The following is a 26,370-nucleotide window of genomic DNA, read 5'->3' on the forward strand; positions in this document are numbered from 1 at the left end:
AGGGGTGTGGGCTCTTCACTCTTGTCCCGGAGTCAGAGTGATCCCGGGCCTGACCGGGGGTGGGTTGTGCTTGTGGAGACAAGGGAACTGGGGAATCTGTTCCCAGAGGCTCGTAAAGGGGTGACCTTCCTGGGGGGATCCCAGACAAGGTCAGGTCTGGGCTGATGCCCAAGGACAAGGAGGGGGCATGGGTTGGGAGGCCTCACTGGGACCATCATTCTGCTCCACAGGGGACACGGAAAGTCCCGAGGGAGGAGGGTGAGTTGGGAGGGGCCCAGGGCAGGCTGTGGTCCAGGGGAGCTGGGGGCTCTGGGGAGGAGTAGCCATGTGATCCTGGGGGAGCCCTGGTGGGGACAGGTCCCTTTTCAGGGTGCTGTCTGGGGAGGAGCAGGTGCCCTGGGTGAGCACAGGATAGGGACGAGGGGTTGTTGTGGTGGAAGTGCCAAAGTGTGTGGTGCCACAAATGACCCAGCAGGGCCAGAGCTGGGCACCCCTAGCCTTGCACAGCCCATGAGGATAGAAGGGATCTCTGAACTGCCCTGGGGACAGCCTGGAGGGGAGTGGGCTCCCACCCTGGTGCCTCGGACTCCACCTGCACAGGGCTTCCCCGAGACCCGCGGTGCTGGTGCTGAGCACTGTCCTGACTGGTCCTGTGTCAGTGTTTGAAGGTGCTGTGGAGGTGAGGCTGGCAGACGGCGGCAGGCGCTGTGCTGGGAGAGTGGAGGTGAAACAACAGGGCAAGTGGGGGACCGTGTGTGGTCACTACTGGAGCATGAAGGATGCAGCAGTGGTTTGTAAGCAGCTGGGCTGTGGGTCTGCTGTTGGAGCTCCTCAGTACGGACACTTTGGGCGAGGATCTGGCCCCATTTGGATGGATGATGTTGGCTGTAATGGCACCGAATCTGCCCTGTCTGACTGCACACACGGAGGATGGGGTGAACATAACTGTGATCATATCCTTGATGCTGGAGTGGTGTGTTCAGGTAAGGGGACAACCTATTCCATACCTCTGGGGCTGGGGTTGTGGAAGGAACCTGGATGTGCCCTAAAGGAACGTAAATCAGGCACCAGAGCATTGCTCAATGTGGCCAGTCACACTGCCGAGCTGGGACTGTCATTACTGGAGTGCCCAGTCCCTGGGGAAAGCCCAGTGGGAACCTGCCCAGGGGTGCCTTACCGTGCCTGGTCCCTGAGCTGGCACAGATGAACCCTCCATCCCTGCCCTGCATTGTCTATTGATTCCCATCTTTCTCCTCCTGTTCACCCAGGAGCTGTCTGGCGGTGCTGCGGGCCAGCTGCCCCCATGCCAGAGGCACCAGAAGTGACTCCTGTGGCCATCCACCGTCCTGGGGAAGGGCGTGAGATGGGGAGATACTTTTAGGTTGTCCCCCCCAGCAGACACAGGTCCCTTGGCTGATGTGTTTGTGCCACCAGCACCCCCTGAGAGTAGCTGGGGGATGTCGTAGGGATTTTTCCTGGAGGCCACCTTGGAGACCAGCTGGCATGTAGTCAGGGTATTGCCAAAGGGCTGTGGGAACTCTCAGGGATCATTGGTTGGTCCCGAATCTGTCCATCTGCTCTAAGGGCACAGATCCTCCTGAGGACGTATAGTGATCCATGAGGAGGCCTTTTGGACAGCGGTGTGTGACTCACACTTTGGTCCCAACGGTGTCAACGTGGTTTGCAGAGTCTGCTGTGGGTCTGCAATAGACACACACACCTGAGTTCTGTGATGGTGGAGAGAAGGTGTGTAACTTGGCCTGGATGTGTTTCTGACACCAACACTTTCCCAACAGCTTCCTCTGTCGTTAATGTAAAAGTCAGTCTGTAAAGAAACTCTCAGAGACCAAGGTTTATTTTTTCTGAAAGAAGCATTCCTTTACTGGTGCCAGGCCAGTGAGGCATAATTCCACCTAGCACCGACCCCCTGAACTTGTTAGTATCCTGTTAATATAGGAAAAGGTCATACATATTCATTATCTTTATGGTGAGTATATACATAAGTATAAGCCTTCCCTGGTTCTCCTTTTAATATTATAATGTCCTTTACACAGGCGTGGTAGTGCATCCTTGTGGTCGTTTCAGTATGTCGGTGGCTGTTACTTCCTCCTTGCTCATTTTCTTTACCTTGTCCTTTTCTTAAAATTGTCTATATTGATACTCATCTTTGTTTTCATTAAGTTCACACATGACAAAATCAGGCCATTCTTGTCTTTTTGTAACTCTTCTTCTTGTTATTATCTTTGGGCATTCACCACGTATCCTACTTAATCAAAGCTGACCTTGGATGGTCAGTAGATAAGTGCAAGGCTATCCAATTAAGCAACCACTATCCTCAAAATATATGCAATTAAGCAACTACTATCTTCATAGGCCTATTGTTAACAATAACAGCTCCTTTCAAGGACCTACCTTCTACGCAATCTGTCCTTTCAAAGAAATATTACAAGGAAACTTAAAGCTATTACTGGGATATGCAGTGGGTGATTTGGTCACATCTTGCTTAGAGGTGGTGTGGGATGTGAGTATGTGAATGCCAGAGGGCTCTGGGAACTCCCAGTTGATTAGATTTTTTTCCAGAATTTTTCCGGCTAGTGGAAGGGAAGAGCCGCTGCTCAGGACGTGTGGAGATCCGTGATGGGGACCTGTGGAAAAGTGTCTGTGATTCCCACTTTGGTGCCAAGGCTGCTGACGTGCTCTGCAGGGAGTTGCAGTGCGGCGCAGCCCTGCCTGTCACTGGAGGAAGTAACGTTGGAGAAGGGGTGGGTCCCATGTGGGATGGAGAGCTGCGGTGTGTGGGGAATGAATCCCTCCTCGCCTCCTGCCCCAGGGGGTCCCCCCGGGACCAGCCCTGCACCCAAGCAAACAGCGCTGCTGTGAACTGCACAGGTAAGGACTCAGGGTGGGCTGTTGAACACCTGGGCTGTGCCGGGGGCAGGGGAGGAGGGCAGGGACAGTGCTGGCCTTGGTATGAGAACAGGAGGGGTGATGTTGTCTCCTGCAGTCTGCAGTTACGCAGGAAAAGATGCAGAAGCCAATGTCTCGCTTCTGTTCCATCCTCCTGCATTTGGTGCACGGATGCCGAAAGGTTCAGGATGGGGACAGAGTCCCTCTGTCCCCTTAGTTACTGTAGCTGCTCCTCTGGGTGCAGTTGTGCAGGGGGAAACGCCTGCTACCCTGCCACAAAGCCCTGGGTCCAAGGAGCAGCACAGGGATCCCTCTGGAAATGGGGCTTCTTCCCGTGTGTCTATGTGACAAGGGGTAGAAAGTGAACAGGTTCACTGAGCCTGTGCTTCTCTGCGTGGCAGAAGGGCTTTTCTGCTTCCAGGGCTCCCACGTTTCTGGCCGTTGGTACCCGCGTGTGGATTTGCCATCCTTGGGCACCATCCCTGGGGCCCTGGCTCTGCCAGCTCTGTTCCCTGTGAGCTGGTGGTGCCTTAACTGGTGGCTCTTTGTTCTGTCATCCCAGAGGAACAGCCAGCCTCCGGGGTACCCAGGAAGGGGTGTGGGCTCTTCACTCTTGTCCCGGAGTCAGGGTGATCCCCGGCCTGACCGGGGGTGGGTTGTGCTTGTGGAGACAAGGGAACTGGGGTATCTGTTCCCAGAGGCTCGCAAAGGGGTAAGCTTCCTGCGGGGATCCCAGACAAGGTCAGGTCTGGGCTGATGCCCAAGGACAAGGAGGGAGCATGGGTTGGGAGGCCTCACTGGGACCATCATTCTGCTCCACAGGGGACACGGAAAGTCCTGAGGGAGGAGGGTGAGTTGGGAGAGGCCCAGGGCAGGCTGTGGTCCAGGGGAGCTGGGGGCTCTGGGGAGGAGTAGCCATGTGAGCCTGGGGGATCCCTGGTGGGGACAGGTCCCTTTTCAGGGTGCTGTCTGGGGAGGAGCAGGAGCCCTGGGTGGGCACAGGTCAGGGGCGAGGGGCTGTTGGAGTGGATGGAAGTGTCAGAGTGTGTGGTGCCACAAATGACCCAGCAGGGCTGGAGCTGGGCACCCCCAGTCTTGCACAGCCCATGAGGAGAGACGGGACTCCTGAACTGCCCTGGGGACAGCCTGGAGGGGAGTGGGCTCCCACCCTGGTGCCTCTGACTCCACCTGCACAGGGCTTCCCCAGACCCGCAGTGCTGGTGCTGAGCGCTGTCCTTACTGGTCCTGTGTCAGTGTTTGAAGGTGCTGTGGAGGTGAGGCTGGCAGACGGCGGCAGGCGCTGTGCTGGGAGAGTGGAGGTGAAACAACAGGGCAAGTGGGGGACTGTGTGTGGTCACTACTGGAGCATGAAGAATGCAGCAGTGGTTTGTAAACAGCTGGGCTGTGGGTCTGCTGTTGAAGCTCCTCAATACGGACACTTTGGGCCAGGATCTGGCCCCATTTGGATGGATGATGTTGGCTGTAATGGCACCGAATCTGCCCTGTCTGACTGCACACATGGAGGATGGGGTGAACATGACTGTGGTCATTTTGATGATGCTGGAGTGGTGTGTTCAGGTAAGATGACAACCTATTCCATACCTCTGGGGCTCAGATTGTGGAAGGAACCTGGCTGTGCCCTCAGGGAGCAACAGTCAGGCATCGGAGCATTGCCCAGTGTGGCCAGTCACACTGCTGAGCTGGGACTGTCATTACTGGAGTGCCCAGTCCCTGGGGAAAGCCAGTGGGAACCTGCCCAAGGGTGCCTTACTGTGCCTGGTCCCTGAGCTGGTGCAGATGAACCCTCCATCCCTGCCCTGCATGGTCTGTTGATTGCCATCTTTCTCCTCCTGTTCACCCAGGAGCTGTCTGGCAGTGCTCAGGGCCAGCTGTCCCCATGCCAGAGGCACCAGAAGTGACTCCTGTGGCCACCCACCGTCCTGTGGAAGGGCGTGAGACGGGGAGCTACTTTGCGGTTGTCCCCCTTAGCAGACACAGGTCCCTTGGCTGATGTGTTTGTGCCACCAGCACCCCCTGAGAGCAGCTGGGGATGTCGTAGGGTTTTTTTGCCTGTGGCCACCTTGGAGATCAGCTGGCATGTAGTCATGGTATTGCCAGATGGCTGTGGGAACTCTCAGGGGTCATTGGTTGGTCCAGAATCTGTCCGGCTGCTCTAAGGGCACCGGTCCTCCTGAGGACGTATAGTGATCCATGATGAGGACCTGTGTGACTCACACTTTGGTCCCAACGGTGCCAACGTGGTTTGCAGACTCTGCTGTGGGTCTGTAATAGACACACACCCCTGAGTGCTGTGATGGTGGAGAGAAAGTGTGTAACTTGACATGGATGCCTTTGTGACACCATCACTCCTTAAATAGCTTCTTCTGAGATGTGCAGTGAGCGATTTTTGTCACAGTTTGCGTGGAGATGGTCTGGGATGTGGGCATGGGAATGCCACAAGGCTCTGGGAACTCCCAGTTGATTTATTTCCAGGATTTTTCCGTCTGGTGGAAGGGAAGAACCGCTGCTCAGGACGTGTGGAGATCCGTGACGGGGACCTGTGGAAAAGTGTCTGTGATTCCCACTTTGGTCCCAAGGCTGCTGATGTGCTCTGCAGGGAGTTGCAGTGCGGCGTAGCCCTGCCTGTCACTGGAGGAAGTCACGTTGGAGAAGGGGTGGGTCCCATGTGGGATGGAGAGCTGCGGTGTGTGGGGAATGAATCCCTCCTCACCTCCTGCCCCAGAGGGCCCCCCCGGGACAAGCCCTGCACCCACGCAAACAGCGCTGTTGTGAACTGCACAGGTAAGGACTCAGGGTGGGCTGTTGAACACCGGGGCTGTGGTAGGGGTTGGGGAACAGAGCAGGGACTGTGCTGGGCCGGGTGTGAGGACAGGAAGGGTTGATGGGTTTGTTTGCAGCATGACAATACTGCAGAAGGAGAACAAAGACATGTGGTCCCTCTGGCCCCTCCACCAGCTACTGAGGGTACAGGAGCACCAATCCACTCTCTTTTCTCCACATCTGTCCCCAGAGTACACAGGGATCAGACTGGTGAACGGCAGCACAGTGTGTGCGGGGAGGGTTGAGGTCCAGGTGCTGGGAACCTGGGGGACCCTCTGTGCCTCCCGCTGGGACCTCTCGGATGCCCACGTTCTCTGTCGTCAACTCAACTGCGGGTTTGCTGAGTCCATTCCTGGAGGAGAATATTTTGGGAGAGAAACTGGCCCTGTCTGGAGAGACTCATTCCACTGTGACGGGACTGAAGCTCTCCTGCAGCAGTGCCCAGTGACCACCTTGGGCGCCTCGCCGTGCTCCCAAGGGAACGCTGCTGCTGTCCTTTGCTCAGGTGAGTGCTGGAAAAATGCTGCATAAACTCCATTTGTCACTTGTGTGCAACATAGCCACTAAAAGTAGGGGTTCCATGGCCGTATCAGGCTGAATTTCTCCTTGGGGAAACCCTGGCTTCCCCAGGAACTGTCTGGAGGGCTTTCCCTGCTCAGACTGACCGCTCGACTTTGGGAGAGCTGAGGACTGAACGGAGGCAGGCATCTGCCCCCAGGGCAGTGGCTTAGGCCCCAGCACCACCGCCAGGCCCAGGCTCCTCTGTCCTTGTACTGTGCAGCGAGCCCAGGACAGGGCTGCAGGGCTCTGCTCCATCCCTCTGGCTGCAGCCGACCGCATCCCGTCCCCACAGAGAGCCCTGCAGAGCCTCATCCCCCCACCCAGGCAGGAGCTGGTGCCCCCAGCAGCAGCTGACCTGGCTGTGAGCTGCAGAGAGGGCCCAGGCTTTGCCCTCACTTCTCGTCAGCACAAGGCTCCACCTTGTCCCGTTTGGTTGAAAATCCCCCCTTGCCCTGCTCCCTGCAGGGTGCCATGCTCCCGGTGCCACCGATGGCCGTGGCATCTCTGCTCTCCCCAGGCCCAGCCGGCTTTGGATCCCTGCGGCTGGTGGGCGGAGGGAGCCGGTGCGACGGACGAGTGGAGATCTTCCAGGATGGGGCGTGGGGCAGAGTCCTGGATGAGCAGTGGGACGTGCAGGAGGCCAGCGTGGTGTGCCGGCAGCTGCAGTGCGGAGAGGCAGGGACAGCCTACAACCCCCCAAAGCCTGAGCGAGGGACGGGCCCCGTGGGGCTGCGAGGGGTCCGGTGTGCAGGGCACGAGGCCAAGCTGACCCTCTGCAACACCTCCCTGCCCAGCAGTGCGCTGGCGGCAGGGCTTGCGGAGGATGTGGGAGTCATTTGCCGGGGTGAGTGGCACTGCCCAGGCGCCCAGGTGACGGTCTGCGCAGGCAGGCAGGCCCTGACAGCGACTGGGGTTTCCACCCGCTGCAGGGAGCCAGCGGGTCCGGCTGGTGAACGGGGCCGGGCGCTGCGCGGGGAGAGTGGAGATCTACTCCCAGGGCATCTGGGGGACTGTCTGCGATGACGGCTGGGACCTGTCTGATGCCGCCGTCGTTTGCCACCAGCTGGGCTGCGGAGAGGCAGTGGAGGCAGCCGGCTCCGCTCATTTCGGGGAAGGCTCCGGGCAGATCTGGCTGGATGGTGTGAACTGCTCCGGGGCCGAAGCTGCTCTCTGGGACTGCCTGGCTGGGCCCTGGGGGCAGCACGACTGCGGGCACAAAGAGGATGCGGGAGTCGTCTGCTCAGGTCTGTGCCACCTCAGGAGCTGTGGTGGGAGCCTGGTCCCGGGGAGGGCAGGACGCGGGGAGAGCCGGCCATGGCCAAGGCTGCCCCTGGCTGCCTCTGAGCTCCTGCCCAAGGCCCACCCATGCACGGACACCCTCAGTCCCACGGTGGGTCCCTGGGGAGCTCAGCTGTCCCCGAGGGTTCGCGGGAAGGGCAGGGCTGGCTGTAAATCCGGGACTTCTCTCTGCCCCTGGGTGCAAGGGGGATGTGGTGGCCTTGCCCCTGCCCAGCTGAGGGCCTGGGGGGGTGTAGAGGTGTCCTGGCTCCCACAGCCCCAGATCAGCCTGTTCCCGCTTTGGGGCCTTTTCTTCCCAGAGTTCATGGCCCTGAGGCTGGAGAACAGCGACGGCTGCTCCGGGCGCCTGCAGGTTTTCTACAACGGGACATGGGGGAGTGTTTGCTCTAACTCCGTGACTCAGGACACTGTGACACTGGCGTGCAAGGAGCTGGGCTGCGGGGACGGAGGATCCCTGGAAATACGCCTGCCCTCTGGCAGGGTGTCTGGCCCTGCCTGGCTGGATCGTGTTCAGTGTGGGGAGAGAAACAGCTCCTTCTGGCAGTGTCCCTCCACGCCCTGGAATCCACAGTCATGTGAATACCTGGAAGAGGAGATCCACATCACCTGCAATGGTAACTCTGAGCCACCCATGCACCAGTGTCACCCCAGCTCCTGCTCCCCATGGGGCATGGCCAAACACAGAGAAAGAGCTTTGAGAAGCTTTTACTTTCCATGCCAGACCCTTATGCTGTCAGTGGCACAAACATGACCGCGGCCACACACATTTCCAGCAGCAGTTGTCACCCAGCTTACCAGCAGTGCCTGGAGGAGGCAGAGGCATCTCCACGTGAAGTCTCAGAAGAGACCAAACATGTTTCAGAAGAGCCTCCCCTCCACAGACAAGCTACTGCTGCTCTGTGAGCCAGGGACCTTCTGGGGCTGAGCAATCAGGGTCCCCCCACAGTCCTGCACGTGTCCCCTGGATGACAGGGTTTTAGTTGCTGCCGTGCCCCAGATGGTGCAGGGAGGCCCGAGCAGAGCTCAGCCCCACTCTCTTCTGCATGATCCCCCAAACCAGCCCCTTCACCACAGTGTTTCTTTCTTCAGGGGGACAGCCAGAAATGCCTCCAACCTCACCGGCGCCGTGCCCCAACTCCACGAGCTGCACAGGTAGGGAGGTCCCCTCTGTGTCTGGCAGGGCTCTGCCTGCTCTCCCGGTGCCATGGGAGGTCTTACTCTTCTCCAGCCAGGGAGAAGATTCGTGCCGTGGGAGGCAAGGACGGGTGCTCGGGCAGAGTGGAGGTCTGGCACCGTGGCTCCTGGGGGACGGTGTGCGACGACTCGTGGGACATGCAGGATGCCGAGGTGGCGTGCAGGCAGCTGGGCTGTGGCCCCGCAGTGTCTGCCCTGCATGAGGCTGCGTTTGGAATGGGGACAGGCCCCATCTGGCTGGAGCAGGTGGAGTGCCGGGGGACGGAGCCATCCCTGCAGGACTGCTGGGCCTGGCCCGGGGACAGCGGGGCTTGCCGGCACAAGGAAGATGCTGCCGTGAGCTGCTCAGGTTAGTGGCAGGGCTGGGAGCCCTTGCTCGGGTATTGGCAGGGAGCTGGGGAAGGCCTTTTGTTCACGTGGTCCGGGCATGGCCCCCGACCTTCCGAGAGAAAGAACATTCCTGTGGAGTGCAGGAGCCCGGTGCCAGGCAGGGAGCAGCCTCGGTGTAACTGGCCGTGCTCTGGCCACTGCCCGTGGGGCCCTGCAGCCCCAGGGCTATCCCCTGGGCTGCCTCTGACATCCTGCCTGCCTCCCAGAGTAGAGGTGCTGGGCTCTGTCCCGGCCTCCCTTTCTGGCACTACAGGAGGGGCAATTTGGGTGGGATGTGTCAGGGACATCTAGAGAAACACACACACACACACACACACACACACACACACACACAAACACGGTGTGTTGGGGAGGAGGTTTCCTGATACCCACACACCCAGTGTCTCAGCCCAGCTCTCCTTTTCCTCCTCTGCAGCTACACCCAGGATGACAACACCCCCACCCCGAGCAGGTAACTTGTCCTCCCCGGAGGCTGGGTACCCCAGGGCCAGGCTGTGACCCACAGCTGGATGGAAGGGGCTCCTTGCTGGGGTGTGAAACTGCCTGGAGGAGATACTGGAGTGGTGGCAGGGGGTTGGGGAGAGCTGTAATTTACCCAGGAGGGTGGAAGCTTCCCTGTCACTCACCCCTGGGGCCATCCACCTGCTTCTGCTTTGCGTGATGGGGCCAGCACTGGTGCTGCCCCTTCCAAGTTCTCTCCCATGCAGATCCCACCCAAGGCCGTCAGAGCAGCAGCGGGAGAGTCTCAGTGCCCGTCATCATGTGCATCATCCTGGGGACCCTTGTCTGCCTGCTCCTGGCCCTCCTGGCTGGACAAGTGCTGAGCGCCGGGGCTGGGCGCAGAGGTGGGTCCTTGCCCAGAGGTGCCGGGGGGAGATACCTCCTGCCAGGGCTGTGGGGTGCGGCGGGGGGTATCAGCGAGGGGCACAGGCAGAGCGGGAGGGTGAGACTGTGTGCTGCTACCTGTCACATGTGCTGCCCCATTGAGTGACTGGCCGTGGGGCACCAGCAACAAGGGGTAGAGAGAGCCCCAAGGTGGGGGCAGTTAGCCATGGGGTGAGGAGAGAAATGGCAGAGTGGGGATGGCCAAGGCTGGCTGTGCTCTCGGTAGTGCTGGAGGGGGCTCTGGGGCAAGAGAGATGCTAGGAGGAGTGTGGGGCAGCAGGGTCCATCACTGTGGTGTTAGGCCCCCAGGCTGTCCCCCTGCCCAGCCCTGCCCACACCCTGGCAGGACAGGGGCCCTACTATAGACCCGTGGGGCAGGTAGGGGCAAGCTCCAGGTGGAGAGGAAGGGTGGTAACAGATCCAGGGTGAGACAATGGGGACATGGCGCACAGGCCAGAGGGGCATGAGCACTGTCTCCAAAGCAATGATGTGAGGGTGACGCTGCCCCAGATGATCTTCACATCGATGTTGCCCTCACTGGGGATGTGGTAGACATGCCTGGATAGCACAGTGGGGCTGTGCTGTTCGGCCTGTCCTGAGGTGGCCCAAGGAACCGTTTTGGGGGAGCACAGTGAGGTCTATTTGCCCCTCTGCCTGTCCCTGTGCCAGCCCTGCCTCTGTCCCCAGGCTCCAGAAGAGCCCAGGAGCCCTTCCCCGAGGCTGTGTACGAGGAGATCGGGTACAGCCCAGCGTGGGAGAAACGAGCCAGGTTTGATCGCTCAGGTGGGTGTGGGTCTTCCCTGGAGGCACATCCGCAGGACCCATTCCTCTGGCCCCAACCCAGAGCTGACCCCCTGAAGCCCCCCAGCCTGTGGTCCCTGTGGTGCTGTGGCTGTGGGAGCTGTGGGGAAGAGCATCCAGGTCCTGATCCCAGGAGAGAAGCTTTCTCCCAGTCAGCTTTGACTGTCCCAGCTGGACAGCCCCTCTCTTCCTGCCCCTGCACCCCATGAGACACCCGAGGAGCGAGGCAAGGGGCTGTCCTGGGCCAGCTCTGGAAGCTCCTTTGAGACAGGGTTTGTCCCGGGGAAGCAGGGTGAATTCCCAGCCCTCCTCCCCACACAGCCCCAGCTCTGTGGGTCCCACTTCCCCAGCAGCGCTGACCGTGAACCACGTCAGTGGGGCTTGCTCCATAACACCCGCTGTGCATCTCTCCAGGCTCCTATTCAGAGGAGTCCCTGACCCAGCTGCAGCCCCACCCTGGGGTCAGCGAGGAGGAGAATGGTCTGGGATCAGCACCAGGTAACGGAGGCAGGAAGGGGTTGATCTCCCTGCAGACATGGGGTGGACAGAGGTGTCCCTGAGTGTCACCATCGGAGAAGGGGAGGACATGGGCATCTCTTGTGGTTCTGCCAAGCCCAGTGTCTGCGCTCTGTGTCCCTGCACATCCTCCCATCCTCTGCTCTTCAGGACAGATCTTCTCACTGTCACCAGCTCCCCTCTCCTTTCAGATGTCCTTGTCCTGCCTGGAGGTGACACAGCAGATGGCTACGATGATGCCAGGGAGGTTTCTGACCTGGGGGAGGATGCTGTGCCTGGGCAGGGAGAGTGGGAAATTCCCAGGATGCCAGAGGAGGGAGCAGGGCCCAGGGCTGCACCTGGAGGTGAGAGGGAAAGAGAGTACTGCCTGTTCCTAGGGTGCCATCCCTGGTGCCCCTCAAGTCACTACCCTACTGACACCAAAACCTGCTGGGAAGGGGGAACCTGGCATAGGAGTTTTCCTTGAAAGGCCCAGGGGTGGGAGAAGGAGCTGAAGGTGGTGAGGAGCAGGGAGGGTGGTGGTGTACAGACCCCATGGGGTGAACTGAAACGTCCGGCCTTGCTGCTTGCAGGGGGCAGCCTGCGCTCCTGGAGAAGTGCTGAGGTCCCTGGAGCTGAAGGAGACACATCATCCCCGTCCCCGGGGAGCATGGGCTATGATGATGCTGAAGAGGTGCCTGTGGCACTTCTCTGTGAGGACGCAAAGGCTGTGACACCGAGCTTGGTGCACAGCAGTCCCTGAGCCCCAGGCCAGGAGAGCCCATCCCTGCTGCACAGCTGGGTGCAGCCGGGAGGGAGGAGAGGTCTGTGCAGCTGGGAGAGCCACGAGCACCAGGGGACTGTCTCCCTTGAGCCATGGGCAGCAGAAACCGCCTGGAGTTTCCTCCATTTTTATTCCCATTTTTATGCTGTGCATTCTTATATTTGCTTATTAAAAGCCTCTGGGGGCTTTGACTCAGAGCTGATGCTTCCCTGCCAGGTGTCAGGGCATCTCCCTGAGGCTGCTCAGGGGGAGCAGAGAACAGAGACACGGTCGTAGGGAAGGGGCACGTCTCAGGGACAGCAGGCTCAGGGTCAGCCTGTGGGGCTGCGTGAGGCCACAGTCCCTGGGGAATAATCTTGGTGAGAGAGACATCCATCCTGCTGCCCACAGGCAGTTTCTAATCAAAGTGACTCTCTGATAGGTCCCATGATGCACCCCAGTGGGAGCACCCATTTCTTCCCCCTAAGGGTTCCAGCTGCTCTTTCCCCCAGGCCCTGCCTGGGCCACACCGATCCCACCATGCAGAGGCCACGACAGAGCTGCCATGTCAGGGTGAGCCCTGGGCTTTTGTCTCACAGAAGCAAGCCCTAAGGTGACCGCAGGTCCCTGAAAACCCCAGCCAGCCCCAGGTGGGATCATGGCCCACGGATTACCTCCCACAATGCTTGGGAGGCAGCTCTGCTCCCCACTGCCCTGGCACAGGGTGCAGAGCCACCTCCTGGGAAACACGTGGCTGGGATTCTCTCTCCTCATGCTCTGCCAGGACCCCAGTCTCCATGGGCTGTTCCTCCTGCCTTGCAGACCTGGAGCAGCCCTGGGAAACCCTCCTCCTGCTCCCCTCCAGCTCCCACCCCGCCCCCCTGCTGCCTTGCCAGGGATGTCAGTTTGGGCTGTGTGCGGGGCAGTACTTGTGGGCAGGTACTGTGAGGGCTTGGAGCACCGAGGATGAGGGCACTGTTCCCTCAGCGCTGTTAGAGGGCCAGGGGGATGGAGAAAGCTTCCCCACAAGACGCGTGCGGCAGCCAAAAACTGTGCTCCAGCCCCTGGCCTGGAGAAGGGCCCATCCGGGAGGATGCTCATGTGGACACTTTTCCATGGCAGTGGAGATTTTGTGTCCCTCCAGTAAAACAGGTGCTGCTGGGAGCTGAGACAGGGTCCCTCTCCCTCAGCTGGGGTTTCACCTGCCCCAGCACCCACGGCACAGAAACTTTGTGCAGAAGCCAGGCTGGGAGAAGAGTTTGGCACCTGGGCAGGACCTGGCGCCCAAACTGCCCAACTGCCCTCCCTGCTCCTGCTGGTGGGTCTGCGCATGCCACCGGCTCTTCCACAATGGGCTTCTTTTCTGCAGGCTGGAAGGTGCGTTGGGTGTCTGTGGCAGGATTGCCTGTGGGGAGTAGCTGCAGCTCCATAGTGCTGCAAACAGCAGGATCTGGCCCTGGAGCAGAAGTGGAGAGGAGGCAGACGTTGCCAACATCCTCTCCTATTGCAGTGTTGTCCCATTCCCTTCTGGGAGCTCCTCCACCCCTGGGCTGACCCTGGGGGCACCTGGGGGGAGCCGAGGTTCACACATCCCCCTGCCCCACACCTGAGAGCCTTCCTGCTGGCAGCCCCCATGGGAGAGCAGTGTTCCCAGGGCAAGACCCCCACAATGATGCGTGACATCCATGGGCATTGCAAACACAGCCTGGATAACTCCCACTGGGATAAGCTCCAGCCCTGCATCTCAGAGAAATAAGGTATAAAGGTGAAGTAAAGAAGAGGGGAGTGTTATCTTCTGAACACGGGATGGTGGGGGCCTCTGGACAGTATGGACACTGATCTGCACACTCCAGGTGCCCCAAGTGGGAACTGGGGAGAAGAGCCCAGTGCCTGTCCGGTGTGACTGCCCCACCAGCTCTGCCCTCCCACAGGTGTAATATTTCTCCCATAATCTGGCACCTGGTAGAGGTTTGCCTCTTCCTCCTTGAGGAAATAAGCCTCAGGCGTGGGTGTGCTTGAGAGGGCAGCACCACTGAGCAGAAAGAACCTGTTTCATGCATTTTGGGACCTAACAGGATGCCCCTGCCAGATGGGTCCCTTCTCTGCATCAAAGCAGGATTGCCACTGTGTCCCAGATCTGTGTCTGCTCCTGCAGCTCCTGATGATCTACCTGAGGGGGGTCGCAGTGAGACCCCAGCCCTCAGCACCACTGCCCCACACTGGGCAGAGCTCAGATGTGGAAAGCCCATGGGAGAGCAGTCTTATTTCTCTGAGTTTGGGCTCCCTGTTCCCAAGGAGGAGCAGTGCAACAGGGCGAGGTGCCCCCAGGCTCTGATGACACCCCAGGGTGTGTGGTGGGGGCACACAGGGGCAGAAATCCCATAACCCCTCCTCTAGTCCCTGGGCCTTGCCCTGCACCACTCCATCCCAGGAGGTGAGGTGGACAGCAGGCTTCCATCTCCCTGGGGCTGCGGGTGTGGGTTGGGCTCAGGGATCTCCCCACTCCCTCAGCACTGAGGCCGGTCCTGACAGCAAAGCAGTGCCCTGGGACAGCCCTGGCTGGGGTCTCCGTGGCAGGGTGGCTGAGCACGGGCAGCTGTTAACTCCAAGGCTGAGAGCCTGACCACATGCAGGGGTGGTATCTTCGTGGTGGTAAACATGGGACAATTGTGCTTCTCAGCTGCAAGGAGTGCCTCTCCCTGGGAGTGGGGGGACAGTGGCCTCCCTGTGGGCAGTGTGCCCTGGTCTGGGAACTGAGGTTGAGGTGAAGGATGTGTGTGAGGAAAGGAGCAGTCTTTGCACCAGTGAGAATGACCATGAGGAGAGAGACAGAGTCTTTGCAGAGACCCCTCAGTGGAGAGATCCCGATCTCTGTGGAGCAGGGAAGGAGACCCAGCTGGAGAACACCCCAAAGACACACTGAGTGGAGAGTCCTGCCCAGGGGAAGCCTGGGGGCTTGTGGTGCAAGAGGAAGGCTCCTTCTAACCTGTAGATGTGCAGCTACAGCACACGGGCAGTGCTCTGGCAAGAGGGGAAGGAGCAAGGAGGGACAGGGCAGGATGGACAAAGGCAGACGGGCTCTGCAAGACCCTAAGGGAGAAAAACATTGCTGAAACCCATGGTTGAACCAGGGACCTTTAGATCTTCAGTCTAACGCTCTCCCAGCTGAGCTACTTTCAGCCCTGCCCCAGCAGCCCTTGTCCCTGTGCCACCCGTGCCAGGCCACAAGCCTGACACACGTGAGGAGAGATCCTTGGGGACGTTCCCAGGAAAAAGATGTGCCCAGTGCAAGCAGAGTGGGCCTGGCCTCTCCGTGCCCCTGTGGCCAGGTGGGCTGCAGTTGCGGGGTGGGTGCCAGCTTACAGTGGGAGTGACAAGATATGTGTTGGGCCTTAAATACAAAGGTGATGGTTGCAAAGTCAAGTGAGCAGGCCAGGCACATGCAGCTGCAAAGGCTGAGGAAGAAAGAAGTGTGGGATTGGTGGCAGACACCTCTCACAGAGAAGTGAAGGGCCAGGGGAGGAAGAGCTCGTGTTGGTGCCATAGGCTTTTGCTTCATTCTTGCCTGAGCCAGAGCTTTTTGTTCAATATTGGGAGACCATATGTAGGGGGAAAGGAGGCTTGGAAACCTCCAAGGGTCTGGATTGCAGAGCCTCTCAAGATAACCTCTTCCAGTGTGTAAGTGACCTCATGGTTATGACCTCATGGTCCTCATCTCCTGCCTGAACATTCGTTCCACTTTTGTCCCTTACCTCTCCTTTTCCCACCATCCACCACGATGAAGAGCCTGGCTCTATTTTCTTAGCTGCCTGACAGGTACTGAAATGCTCCTACCAGTTTTCCCAAAGCCTTCTCGTCTCCATACTGGAGAGTGTTCCCTCAACCTTTCCTCAGGTGGGAAGCTCTCCAGCCCCCTGCACGTCTACACATACCCGACTGTATTGGTGCCTCTTCACTGAGCTTGCTCCAGTTGATCAATGTCCTTCCTGTACTGGGGGCAGGAGGCCCCAAACTCAGTACAGTACTGGGCATGTGGTCTAGCAAGCACTGAATGGAAGGGGAGAATCCCTCCCCCTCAACTCCTGGCCATGCTCCTCTTCAGACAGCCAGGATGCTGTTGGCCTTCTGGGTTGCCAGCCGTCACCGCTGACTCATGTGAAGCTTGTTGACCACCATGACCCGCAGGGCCTTTTCTGCTGAGCTGCACCCCACCCAGGGCTGTTGTCCAGGGTTAGGCCAGCCCAGGGAAAGACTTGGTTGAAGATGAGGGGTGTTGAGGGAAAGGATTAGGGAGGTAGGTAGGGCTTAGATTTCAGGTATCTGGTGAGGTTTTCAGCTTCAGTGATCAGGGCAGGGCTAAGGATGAGAGCTCACCTTTCAGGGTTAGGTGTTAGGGTATAGGCAAAGGTTTAGGGGGAGCTGGGCAGTGCCAGGCCTGAGGGGCAAGGATGTGGCACTCGGCGTGTATTTGTCCTCAGAGTGACCGGGGGAAAACCTCAACTGCTGATGACTGCCGGGGGCAGCCTGGTCTCTCCTTCTAGCAGCAAGGACCTGCTCAACTTGGCGTCTCGTAATTTGCATAAGCTGTAAGCAAACTGTTACACCCCTGGGGCTAAGGACGATTTCTTCCAGGAGGGCTGGTTTCGTAACTAGAGATAAGCATGTGCTATAGAAACAGGAGTAGAAGTTGTTAAGGAGAAGAATGCTGTGAGCTAGCAGAAAATTAACTGCAGAAAAAGTCAAGCTGACCTTAGACGTTAGCCAATCATGAGCTCAACTTTTGTAATATGTATTAGGTGATTAACCATTGTGCCAATCAGCTTAAAACACATGTCTCTCTTTGTCTGTTTGGAATATAAAATCGGTTGTTGTGTTCAATAAAGTAGATCCTGACTTGCATCGAGCTGGGTCTCCGTCTCTCAATCGCGGCAAATTGGTGACCCCGACGTGATTCGGGATTAAGAACCACCTATCTGCGTGGCATGCTGCGAGTCCCACAGAACTTTGAATGAGCTGCTGAAAGGAAGCAGGAGCCGGCATTAAGAATCCCTCCGGAGTTGTGAGGTGAGCTGTGGGAGACATGGGAAGTCAGGTGTCTTCCCCAGAGAGGGACGTGTACGAACTTATGAAAGCCCTTCTTGAAAAATATGAAAAGAATCTCTCTGGGCAAGATCTTAAGGTTATGCTCAAGTGGGTACAAGTGAAAATCCCCACTGTAACTGCTTCCAGTATATTAACGACTGAGCTTTGGGATGACGTGGGGATTAAGCTGTGGGACGCGGCTACAACAGGGAATGCTGAAGCACAGCGCATGCTCCCGTGGTGGAGGACTATCTTTGAAACTCTGAAGGCTCAGGAGACCGTTAAGAATAAAGATACTAAAGACAGGAAAGGTCTCCCGGTCGATAAGAAGACCTCGGAGCCTCTTGAGGTGGGCGCCGCCAAGTACCCCCCAGAGGATGATCCTTTTGATCCAGGACCAGTGGACCCAGAGGAGGAGCCAGATCTCTACCCTCCCGATCCCCAGGACGTATGGGCAAATATTAAACGACAAGCCTTAGAGCGCCAGATAGATAATGTGGAAGCGCGGGAAATTCTGTTGTTAAAGTTAGCGGTGGAAAATGCCAATGCAGATTGTAAGAAGTTATTGAAATCTCTTCCGAACCCTAATCCCTCTCTCGTGGAAATGGTGGAAGCCTGTAATAGAATTGGCACCGTAGATCATAAATTTGAAGCGATGGCCGCTGCTTTTGCTGCCATGCGTGGCACAGCTGGCCCCGGGGTTTGTTATGGCTGTGGCAAACCTGGCCATTTGAAAAAGAATTGTATGGCTGCTACATCTGGAGCCAAGCCCCAGGCACCGGGGATTTGCCCTAGGTGCAGGAAGGGGCGCCATTATGCTAACCAATGTCGCTCTAAGTATGACTCCCAGGGGCAACCGATACAGGGAAACCGATCGCGGAGCGCGGGACGGCGGCGTGTGCAGACACAAGTTCCGCAGTTAACCCCTCCGCTGCCGCAGAGGGATACGACAGTGCCTCAAGCCTTCACCCAGCCACAGCCGGGAGCGCCGGGCTGGACCTGGCAACCAGCCACACAGTAACGATGGATCTGGGAAGTCCCATAAATCTGTTATCCTCTGGTGGGACGACCAGCGCAAACAATGGGAATCGGATATAAAGACAGTGCCGGGTTCCCCCCAAATCGTGGAACTGACTGCCATCGTCCGAGCCTTTAGAAAATGGTCTACACCGCTTAATATCATCACTGATTCAGCTTATGTTGCAGGGATTGTTGAACGAGCTGAGGCGTCTGTGTTACGAAATGTCTCACATTTTGCATTATTTGCTTTGTTACAGGAGCTTATTTTTCTTTTAGATTCTCGCATTCATTCCTATTTCATTATGCATGTCAGATCTCACACTTCCTTACCTGGCTTTATAGCGGAAGGGAACCGGCAAGTTGACCTGCTTACATTACCGGTACAGGTACTGCCAGACCGCATAGCACAAGCAAAACTTAGCCACGCTTTCTTTCACCAAAATGCTGGTGGGCTTAAGCGACAATTTGGCCTTACTACTCAGCAGGCAACCAGTATAGTTGCTGTGTGTCCCGATTGTCAAAGGCACTCATTTCCTACAATAGCAGGAGGAGTTAATCCTAGAGGATTGCAAAGTTTGCAACTTTGGCAAACCGACGTCACTCATTTTTCGGAGTTTGGTCACTTAAAATATATTCACTCCTCTATTGATACCTTTTCTGGGGCATTATTTGCCTCTTGTCATACTGGCGAAAAGGCGCGCGATGTTCAACGACATCTGCTGCGTGCTTTTGCCACTTTAGGCATACCTTCTCAAATTAAAACTGACAATGGCCCTGCATATATTTCAACTGCAATTAAAAAGTTTTTGAGTTCTTGGGGGATCAACCACATTACGGGTATCCCTCATTCCCCCACGGGCCAATCCTTAATTGAACGCTCTCATCAGTCTCTGAAACGCTTATTGCAACAACAAAAAGGGGGAATAGGGACCGTTACCCCCGAGGAACGTCTTCAGAAAGCTTTATATGTTTTTAATTTTCTGAATTGTTCTTTGATAGACAGTAATCCTCCCATAGTCCGTCATTTTAATACGAATGCTTCGCTCGAACTGCAAATCAAGCCGCCCGTGCTGATCCGAGATCCAGAAACAGGTACAGTCATGGGACCTTATCCCCTTATTACATGGGGTAGAGGTTATGCTTGTGTTTCTACAGAGAAAGGGCCTAGATGGATTCCCGCGAAGAGCGTACGACCTTTTCGTGAACCCCTGCCACAACCAACTGGAGTCGGACCGGAGTGCTCCAATCAGAATTTTGGACAGCAGACAGAAGAACTGCCCGGAAACATCACAACTGAAGAAGGAATTACATGAATAAGTATCGAGAACTGTCCATTGCAGAAATTACCTAAGGTTAATGTGTGGGTAACGCTGGCGAACCTTACCGGACAGGATACTTTGTGTCTGGCCACAGCCTCCCCTAGCAACCCCTTTTCCACATGCCTTGTGGGATTGCCCCTGGAGCATTGGCCAATACCTGAGGGCCTCCAGGCACAGTTTCTACCTGGGAATGCCTCTAAGAATGTAACAGAATGCTGGGGCCTATCAGGATGGTTGAGAAGCCTTGTAAAAATGATTGTGTATGCTTTAGAGTTTTTATTCTTTTGTTACTTTGTTTACCCTGTTTTTTGCAGTGTGTGCAGAACCTGATAGCCAGTTCAGTGAAAAGGGTCCTTATTGTGCAACAAGAAGGGGGAGATGCCGGGGGCAGCCTGGTCTCTCCTTCTAGCAGCAAGGACCTGCTCAACTTGGCGTCTCGTAATTTGCATAAGCTGTAAGCAAACTGTTACACCCCTGGGGCTAAGGACGATTTCTTCCAGGAGGGCTGGTTTCGTAACTAGAGATAAGCATGTGCTATAGAAACAGGAGTAGAAGTTGTTAAGGAGAAGAATGCTGTGAGCTAGCAGAAAATTAACTGCAGAAAAAGTCAAGCTGACCTTAGACGTTAGCCAATCATGAGCTCAACTTTTGTAATATGTATTAGGTGATTAACCATTGTGCCAATCAGCTTAAAACACATGTCTCTCTTTGTCTGTTTGGAATATAAAATCGGTTGTTGTGTTCAATAAAGTAGATCCTGACTTGCATCGAGCTGGGTCTCCGTCTCTCAATCGCGGCAGATGACCAAAGGCATCACCACTCAAATGGGCTGGGAATTAGCACTGAGCCCCTTGGCAGGGCACATCCAACGGGCTACACGACACAGGATGTCTCTGTCTCCTTTCTTTGTCACCCTGAAGTCACTTGCCTCTGTTCTTCTGCTCTAATCACTCCCCAGAGAGGCTCACGTCAATCTCCTGAGGGAGCTTCCTCACCCAAACCCCTCAGCACGCCCCACTAAACCCCAAAGACTCTTTATTCCTCCCATAGCTCTCCAGACTCAGTAACTTTCTCCTGGGAGCTTGTTAGAGTCCAGCAACTATAATTAGTTTATTCTTGCATCTTAATTTCTGTCCAGTTGTAGGGGGGCTTTTAGAACAGACTGTCTTTGAGGATGGGTTTTGCTAAATATAATGATGTTAACAACTACATGATGTAAAACAAGTGCATTTCTTTCTCAGTTATACCTCAGAAATGCTTTGAACATTGACAAATGATTTTTCTGTTGACTGTAAAATGTTGCCCACAACACCCCAAATTAATTTGCTAGAGGTGGGCATGGAATAAGGAGGCACAGGAAGATAGGCAGGGAGATCACTAGAGGCATGAGGTCGTAACAAGGCTCTGGGCTAGAAATTTGGCCAAGAAGGTGGAAAAGTTGATTTAAAGTGCCAAACTCTCTTTTTAGCCAACTTGCTAATTGTGCGTATAGTTATAATTTCCTATCTATTTGTCTAGCATATTTCTTTTATGGTCATCACTTGAGGAAGGTAGACCTTAGTGGAGGCTTGGATTTGGCATACAGTTGAGGACTTCATTGTTGTTTGTTTGTTTGTTTTTTAATAATTTGTTTCATATTTTACTTCCGTTTCTTCAAAATTAATAATATTCCTGTGACTATTTACAGTCAAGTCTCAGGGTAAATCAGGTGGGAATTGGTGCAAAGGAGCTGTAACATTCAGCTGTGAACATCAGTGAGGAAGTCTGATGTAGAAGAATGCAAGTCCCAGGCAGCCCCTGAGGGAAATGGTGGGGCTGGGGAGGTGGGGAGGAAAGTTGCCCATACAGTGGGGGACCATGAGGAGACCGCTGTTGCTACATTTCCTGTCCTCCGTAGAAGACCATCAGAATTGGAGAAAGCTTCTCTCACTTCTGTAAAATTAAGAAAGGATTAAAAACCCCTTCAAAATGAACAAAGAAAAAAAAAATATTTACGAAGTTGTCATTAAAATCTTCCACTTTAAGTAGACTCCTGAAGCCTCTCCAATTAGCTGTACAAGCCTGGAAGTCCTGAAATAATTGATGGAAGAGATGTGGCTCCTTTGGGTTTTCTTCATTTTAATGAGACCCGGGGTGTATTTGGTGCTTGAACCTCAGATACTGAGAGGAGCTGAACCAACCTCTGAAGGGGTTACAGTCAGAAGCAAAAGCCAAAGTGTCTTGGAGTGTTAATTGGCCCCTCTGAGGCCCATTACAGACCAGGTGTCCCCATGGATTAGTTAGAGAAGAAAATTGGAGGCTGTGAGTACAGGTAGGCAAAGGCACTGTGCAAGGGGAGTTGATGCTGAGTAAAACTTGATATATTTTATCATGCCAAGTGGTCAGCCCCAAGAAGGGGGATCCCATCCCTCACACTGGCTCAGGGCTCTTCCTGGGGCACTGTGGGGTGGGGTGGGCAATGCTGAGTGCAGGACAGTGGTACCACAGCTCCCAGCCTCCCTGGGGGGCTGCAAGGAAGCCACGACGCCCCAGTTCCATGCAATTATCATGTCTCTTTCCAGGCCTTGGTAGCAGACACAACTGCCATAGCCAAGGGGACAGAGACCCCCAGGCTGTGGACACCCAACCTATAGCATCTCCCTGACTTTCCTGAGATCTCTCCTTGCTCCCTGCCTGTTCCTTGGAACACAAAGCATTGCACTGATCCAGGCTCTGGGTGACATCTGGCACCACAGCACTACCCTTCAAGGGACATTTCTTTCTCCTCCTGTCCAGTCTCAACTTCCTAAGCTGCACTTTGTGATGCTTTTCCTTTCTCAGGTGGTTTCCCACTACAAAGAAAAGGTCCAAAATCTCTGAAAACACCCCAAACTCCTAATTTCAAGCTACTTTTTTACTCCCGCACGACCTTCCACACCATCAGGACAAGGAAGCCCAGGTCACTCAGCCACTCCACATACTTCATGTGCTTCATGCTCCCTAAACCCACCTTTGCAGACATCCTCTGGGCACTCTCCCATTCCTTCTTGCTCCTCAGAATGGGAAGCCCCAGAGAATGTTATCGGTGTGACCACACCAGTGCTGAGTCGAGGGGGATGATAACTCCCCGTGTCTCGATGGTCATGCTGCAATGCAGCTCCGTATGCAGGAGCTGGCTCTATTCATGGTGAGCCTTTACCAGCGGCACATATGGCATCACTCACAGTGCCCAGGGCCTTCTCCTCAGACTCACTCCTCTGCTGGTCCAGTCCCACTTTGCCCCTTCTCCTTGTACAACTTGAGGTTCCTGCTGGCCAAAGCCCCAAGTATCTCAAGGTCCCTGTGCACTGAAGCTCCAGCACATCAGCATTTAAGGCACGTGTGCAGATGGTTCGTCTGAGAAGACAATAACTTGAGTGGATGTATGGCAGTATGGGTAAGAAAAAGAAATGCTCATTTAATGGAAGTGATGACGAAGGTGGAAAGCACCACTGTAATGATGAGATAGCTCATCCCCAGTCACACTGAACTTCACAGGAAGACAATGAGCAGTGAGGTTGACCTACATCTATGTGCCTCAGAAGGTCAGTACCGCACCTTATTGGGCAACGACAACGTCAAGTTTGGGGATAAAAGTGACAAAAATCAGCATTTGTTGCTTTCCAAAACTTGCAGCAAACTCCTGCCAGCAGGCAGCGGAGGAACGGATGCAGAAGCCACCCCGACAAGAATGTTGTGCATGCTGAAAAGTCTTTTTGGTAGAAGGCAGATCATGACGAGGGCTGAGCAGTTTGTCACAACAGGCAGAGAACAGCCTGACATTTCCGATCCTAGTTCACGTGACTGCAAAGAACAACAGGAAGGAAACTGGTGCTTGCAAAAGGCCTGGGTCTTGAGCATGAGCCATGGCCTTTGGTCACAGAGGCCAAATGATCCAACCAGCTGGTGTGCATGTCAGATGCAGAGGGCAGTGGGGCCCATAAGAACTTCCCTATTTGACAAAAAGGGTTGCAAGGAGCCAGGCTTACCAAGAAAGGCAATCTGCAAAGTCCTGATTTCAGCTGGGACAGAGTTAATTTTCTTCCTAGCAGCTGGTACAGTGCTGTGCTTTGGGTTTAGGGTGAGAACAATGTTGAGAACACAGGGATGTTTTAGTTGTTGTTGAGCAGGGCTTATCCTAAGTCGAGGATTGTTCAGTTTCCCATGCTGCCAGTGAGGGGGGGCACAAGGATCTGAGAGGGAGCATGGCCAGGACAGCTGACCTGAAGTAGCCAAAGTGCTATTTGATACCACAGGACATCAGGCCCTGTATATAAACATGAGGGAGGAAGGCGGTGGGTTGGCCGGAGATGTGGATCACTGCTTGGGGGGACCAGCTGGGCATGGATCAGTGGGTACGGACCAATTGCACTGGGCACCACTTGTCTTCTTCTTTGGTTTTACTCCTCTCTTTTTTTAATCTTCTTTTTCATTACAATTATTGCAATTATTTCTATTATTATCATTAATATTATTATTATTACTACATCTTCTTTCAATTATTAAATTCTTCTTATCTCAACCCATGAGGATTTTTTGTTGTTTTCATTTTTTTTTTCTGATTCTCCTCCACACCCCACCAGGGGAGATGTGGGGATAATGAGTGAGTGGCTGCATGGTGCTTAACTGTCAGCTGGGGGTAAACCACAATATTCCTTTTTGGTGCCCAAAATGTCATCTGATGGTGTGACCACAGCCCTGAGAAGTACAGCTGGGAGTAGCAGTTGGTCCTGACACCATCATCACTGTGCAGTACAGGACCTGCAGCAGGTGAGTTTGGGGTCTGGATGGTGCCATTTGTTGTCCTGAGACAAATGTGAAGACTCTGGTTACGTCCTATTAAACAGGAGCCCAAACACCCCTCAGGTCATTCTGGATATCCAGAGAAGTGGGGGGTGGGAGCAATGGGCAGGCCTGAAGCGTGTCTTCAAATCTTAGACGTGTTTCCTTCCCAAGGTGGAGATGGTGTGGGTACAAGGAGAGTGACCTGATCCTCCCGTGCCAGGAAGAGCATCCAGCCCAGGGGTGCGGACGTCTGGAGGAGGCTCAGACCAGAGCTGTCTATAGGAGATCCTCCTGCCAGCACTGCATTTGGGAGATGCTTTGGCAGGGCTTCCTAAGGGCTGATACAAAGGAGACAATTCCTGATGGCGAAAGGCCAGTGCAACCCTTCATGCCCACCTTCCCTCTCCCCTACAGCCACTCTTCTTATAGAGGCTGTTGGTCACCTGTGAGTGGCTCTCAGCTAGACAAGAAGAGCTGCCCAGAGGGGCACGAAGCCACGTGGAGCAGAAGTTGCCAAAGGCCAGAAGGGTGATGAAGCTGCCCTTGGGTTGGCAGCAGGTGGAGCAGGACCCAGCAACAGCTGGTGGCTAAAAGAAGCATGTCCCCAGAGAAGACTGGTGGCATCCAGAACCTGGGCTGGTTGCCCAGCAGATGTTGTAGCCCCACCTCTCAGTGAGATGAAGGAGCTGATGCAGGGGGAAGCACCGCGCTTCCACAAATCCTGCCTCAGCACTGAAAAGAGGACAGTCAAACCCTGTCACTTCTCTGTTCCTCCAGGAATGGGTGCAGCAAGATGAGAGGCTTGATGTGTCCTGTCATGTCATTCTGGAACAAATACTTGAGACAGAGCGCCAGGAACTTGTAACCATGGGCACGTGAGCTTTTCCTCTGAGGGTCGGTGTCACATGGCTGCAGTGACCAGGGAGATGGTGGGGTTTAAACACCCAAGAGAGGTGTGCAGGACAAACCCCAGAATCAGAGCCTTGGAGTACAAGGGAGAAATTTTTGGCTTGTTCAGGAAGTTCCTGGGCTGAATTTCTTGGGAAACTGCCCTGTAGAAAAAAGGAGCCTTGGACAACTGTTTCATCTTCGAGGCCAAACCTGTTGAAATGCAAAAACTATGTGGGCTTTTTATGGATGAAGTTGAGCAACCATGGCAGGAGGCCAGCACACTTTCTTAAACAACCTTGCCACTGCAGTTGCCTGTGCCTGAGCCTGCCTGCTTGCTTTTGCTGCAGCCACATTTTCACTGGAATTCCATGGAAATCCCAGCGCTCCTACCCTCAAGCTGGCATCCACCACAAGCCCATACAGCCTGGCCAACCACCGAGGCACCAGCCACCCCATGCCCCTGTGTGCAGCCCAGGCCATGGCTCGCACCCCCCCTTTCCTTGTTGGTGCCCCTGCTCCCAGCACTGCTGTGCTGTCCCCAGATGCCACCCTCTTGCCACCAGCCTGCCTGTGGGATGGGATGGAGATGCACAGAGGGCTGAAGGGGCTCAGGCTGCCCTGGGGGAGCACAGAGACCTTGTCTGTAGATGCAGGAATGGAGCTAGGAAAGGCAGAGCTCATCTGGATCTCAAACCGGCAAGGGATGCAGAAGGTAGAAAAAGGGGCTTCAGTAAGGGTGTTGGCAGCCACAGCAAGGCTAAAAAAAAAAAAAAAAGAAAGTGGGCCCAAAACTCAAAACTCAGTGAGGGAGTAGGCCTAGTGACCAAGAACATTTGGAGACACTTTCAGCAAGCTGGTTGGCCATACATGACTCTGTGGGTCCTCTTTGGGGTGAGTTTCAGCCAAGGGTGCTGAGGGTGCTGGCCAAAGTCATTGTGTGGCTGCTCTGTCACCCTGGAAAGGCCATGGCAGTCAGGGAGGTTCCTGACGCCTGGGAAAAGACAAACATGTCACCCATCTTCATGAAGAGCAAAAAGGAAGATGAGGGAGCTACAGGCTGCTCAGCCTCACGTCTCGTCCTGGGAAAGTGATGGAGCAAATCCTCCTGGAAGCCATTTC

General features: G+C 55.3%; 2 protein-coding genes across 2 annotated transcripts; both read left to right on the forward strand.

The window, feature by feature from the left end:
- Positions 1 to 5,826: 5,826 nt before the first annotated feature.
- LOC122152980 (antigen WC1.1-like) lies at positions 5,827 to 12,136 on the forward strand. The gene is made up of 9 exons (XM_042789111.1): positions 5,827 to 6,253; positions 6,833 to 7,153; positions 7,239 to 7,553; positions 7,908 to 8,222; positions 8,837 to 9,151; positions 9,900 to 10,037; positions 10,765 to 10,860; positions 11,293 to 11,376; positions 11,967 to 12,136. Exons 1-9 carry the CDS (start codon positions 5,827 to 5,829, stop codon positions 12,134 to 12,136), a joined length of 2,181 nt encoding a protein of 726 aa, XP_042645045.1.
- Positions 12,137 to 17,276: 5,140 nt separating this feature from the next.
- On the forward strand, positions 17,277 to 18,340 carry LOC122153140. Its single transcript, XM_042789242.1, has 2 exons — positions 17,277 to 17,757; positions 17,824 to 18,340. Exons 1-2 carry the CDS (start codon positions 17,319 to 17,321, stop codon positions 18,237 to 18,239), a joined length of 855 nt encoding a protein of 284 aa, XP_042645176.1. The 5' UTR covers positions 17,277 to 17,318; the 3' UTR covers positions 18,240 to 18,340.
- The last annotated feature ends 8,030 nt before the right edge of the window (positions 18,341 to 26,370 follow it).

Source organism: Tyto alba, unplaced genomic scaffold (genome assembly GCF_018691265.1).
Source record: "Tyto alba isolate M040663 unplaced genomic scaffold, T.alba_DEE_v4.0 Super-Scaffold_15, whole genome shotgun sequence".
Classification (NCBI taxonomy): domain Eukaryota; kingdom Metazoa; phylum Chordata; class Aves; order Strigiformes; family Tytonidae; genus Tyto; species Tyto alba.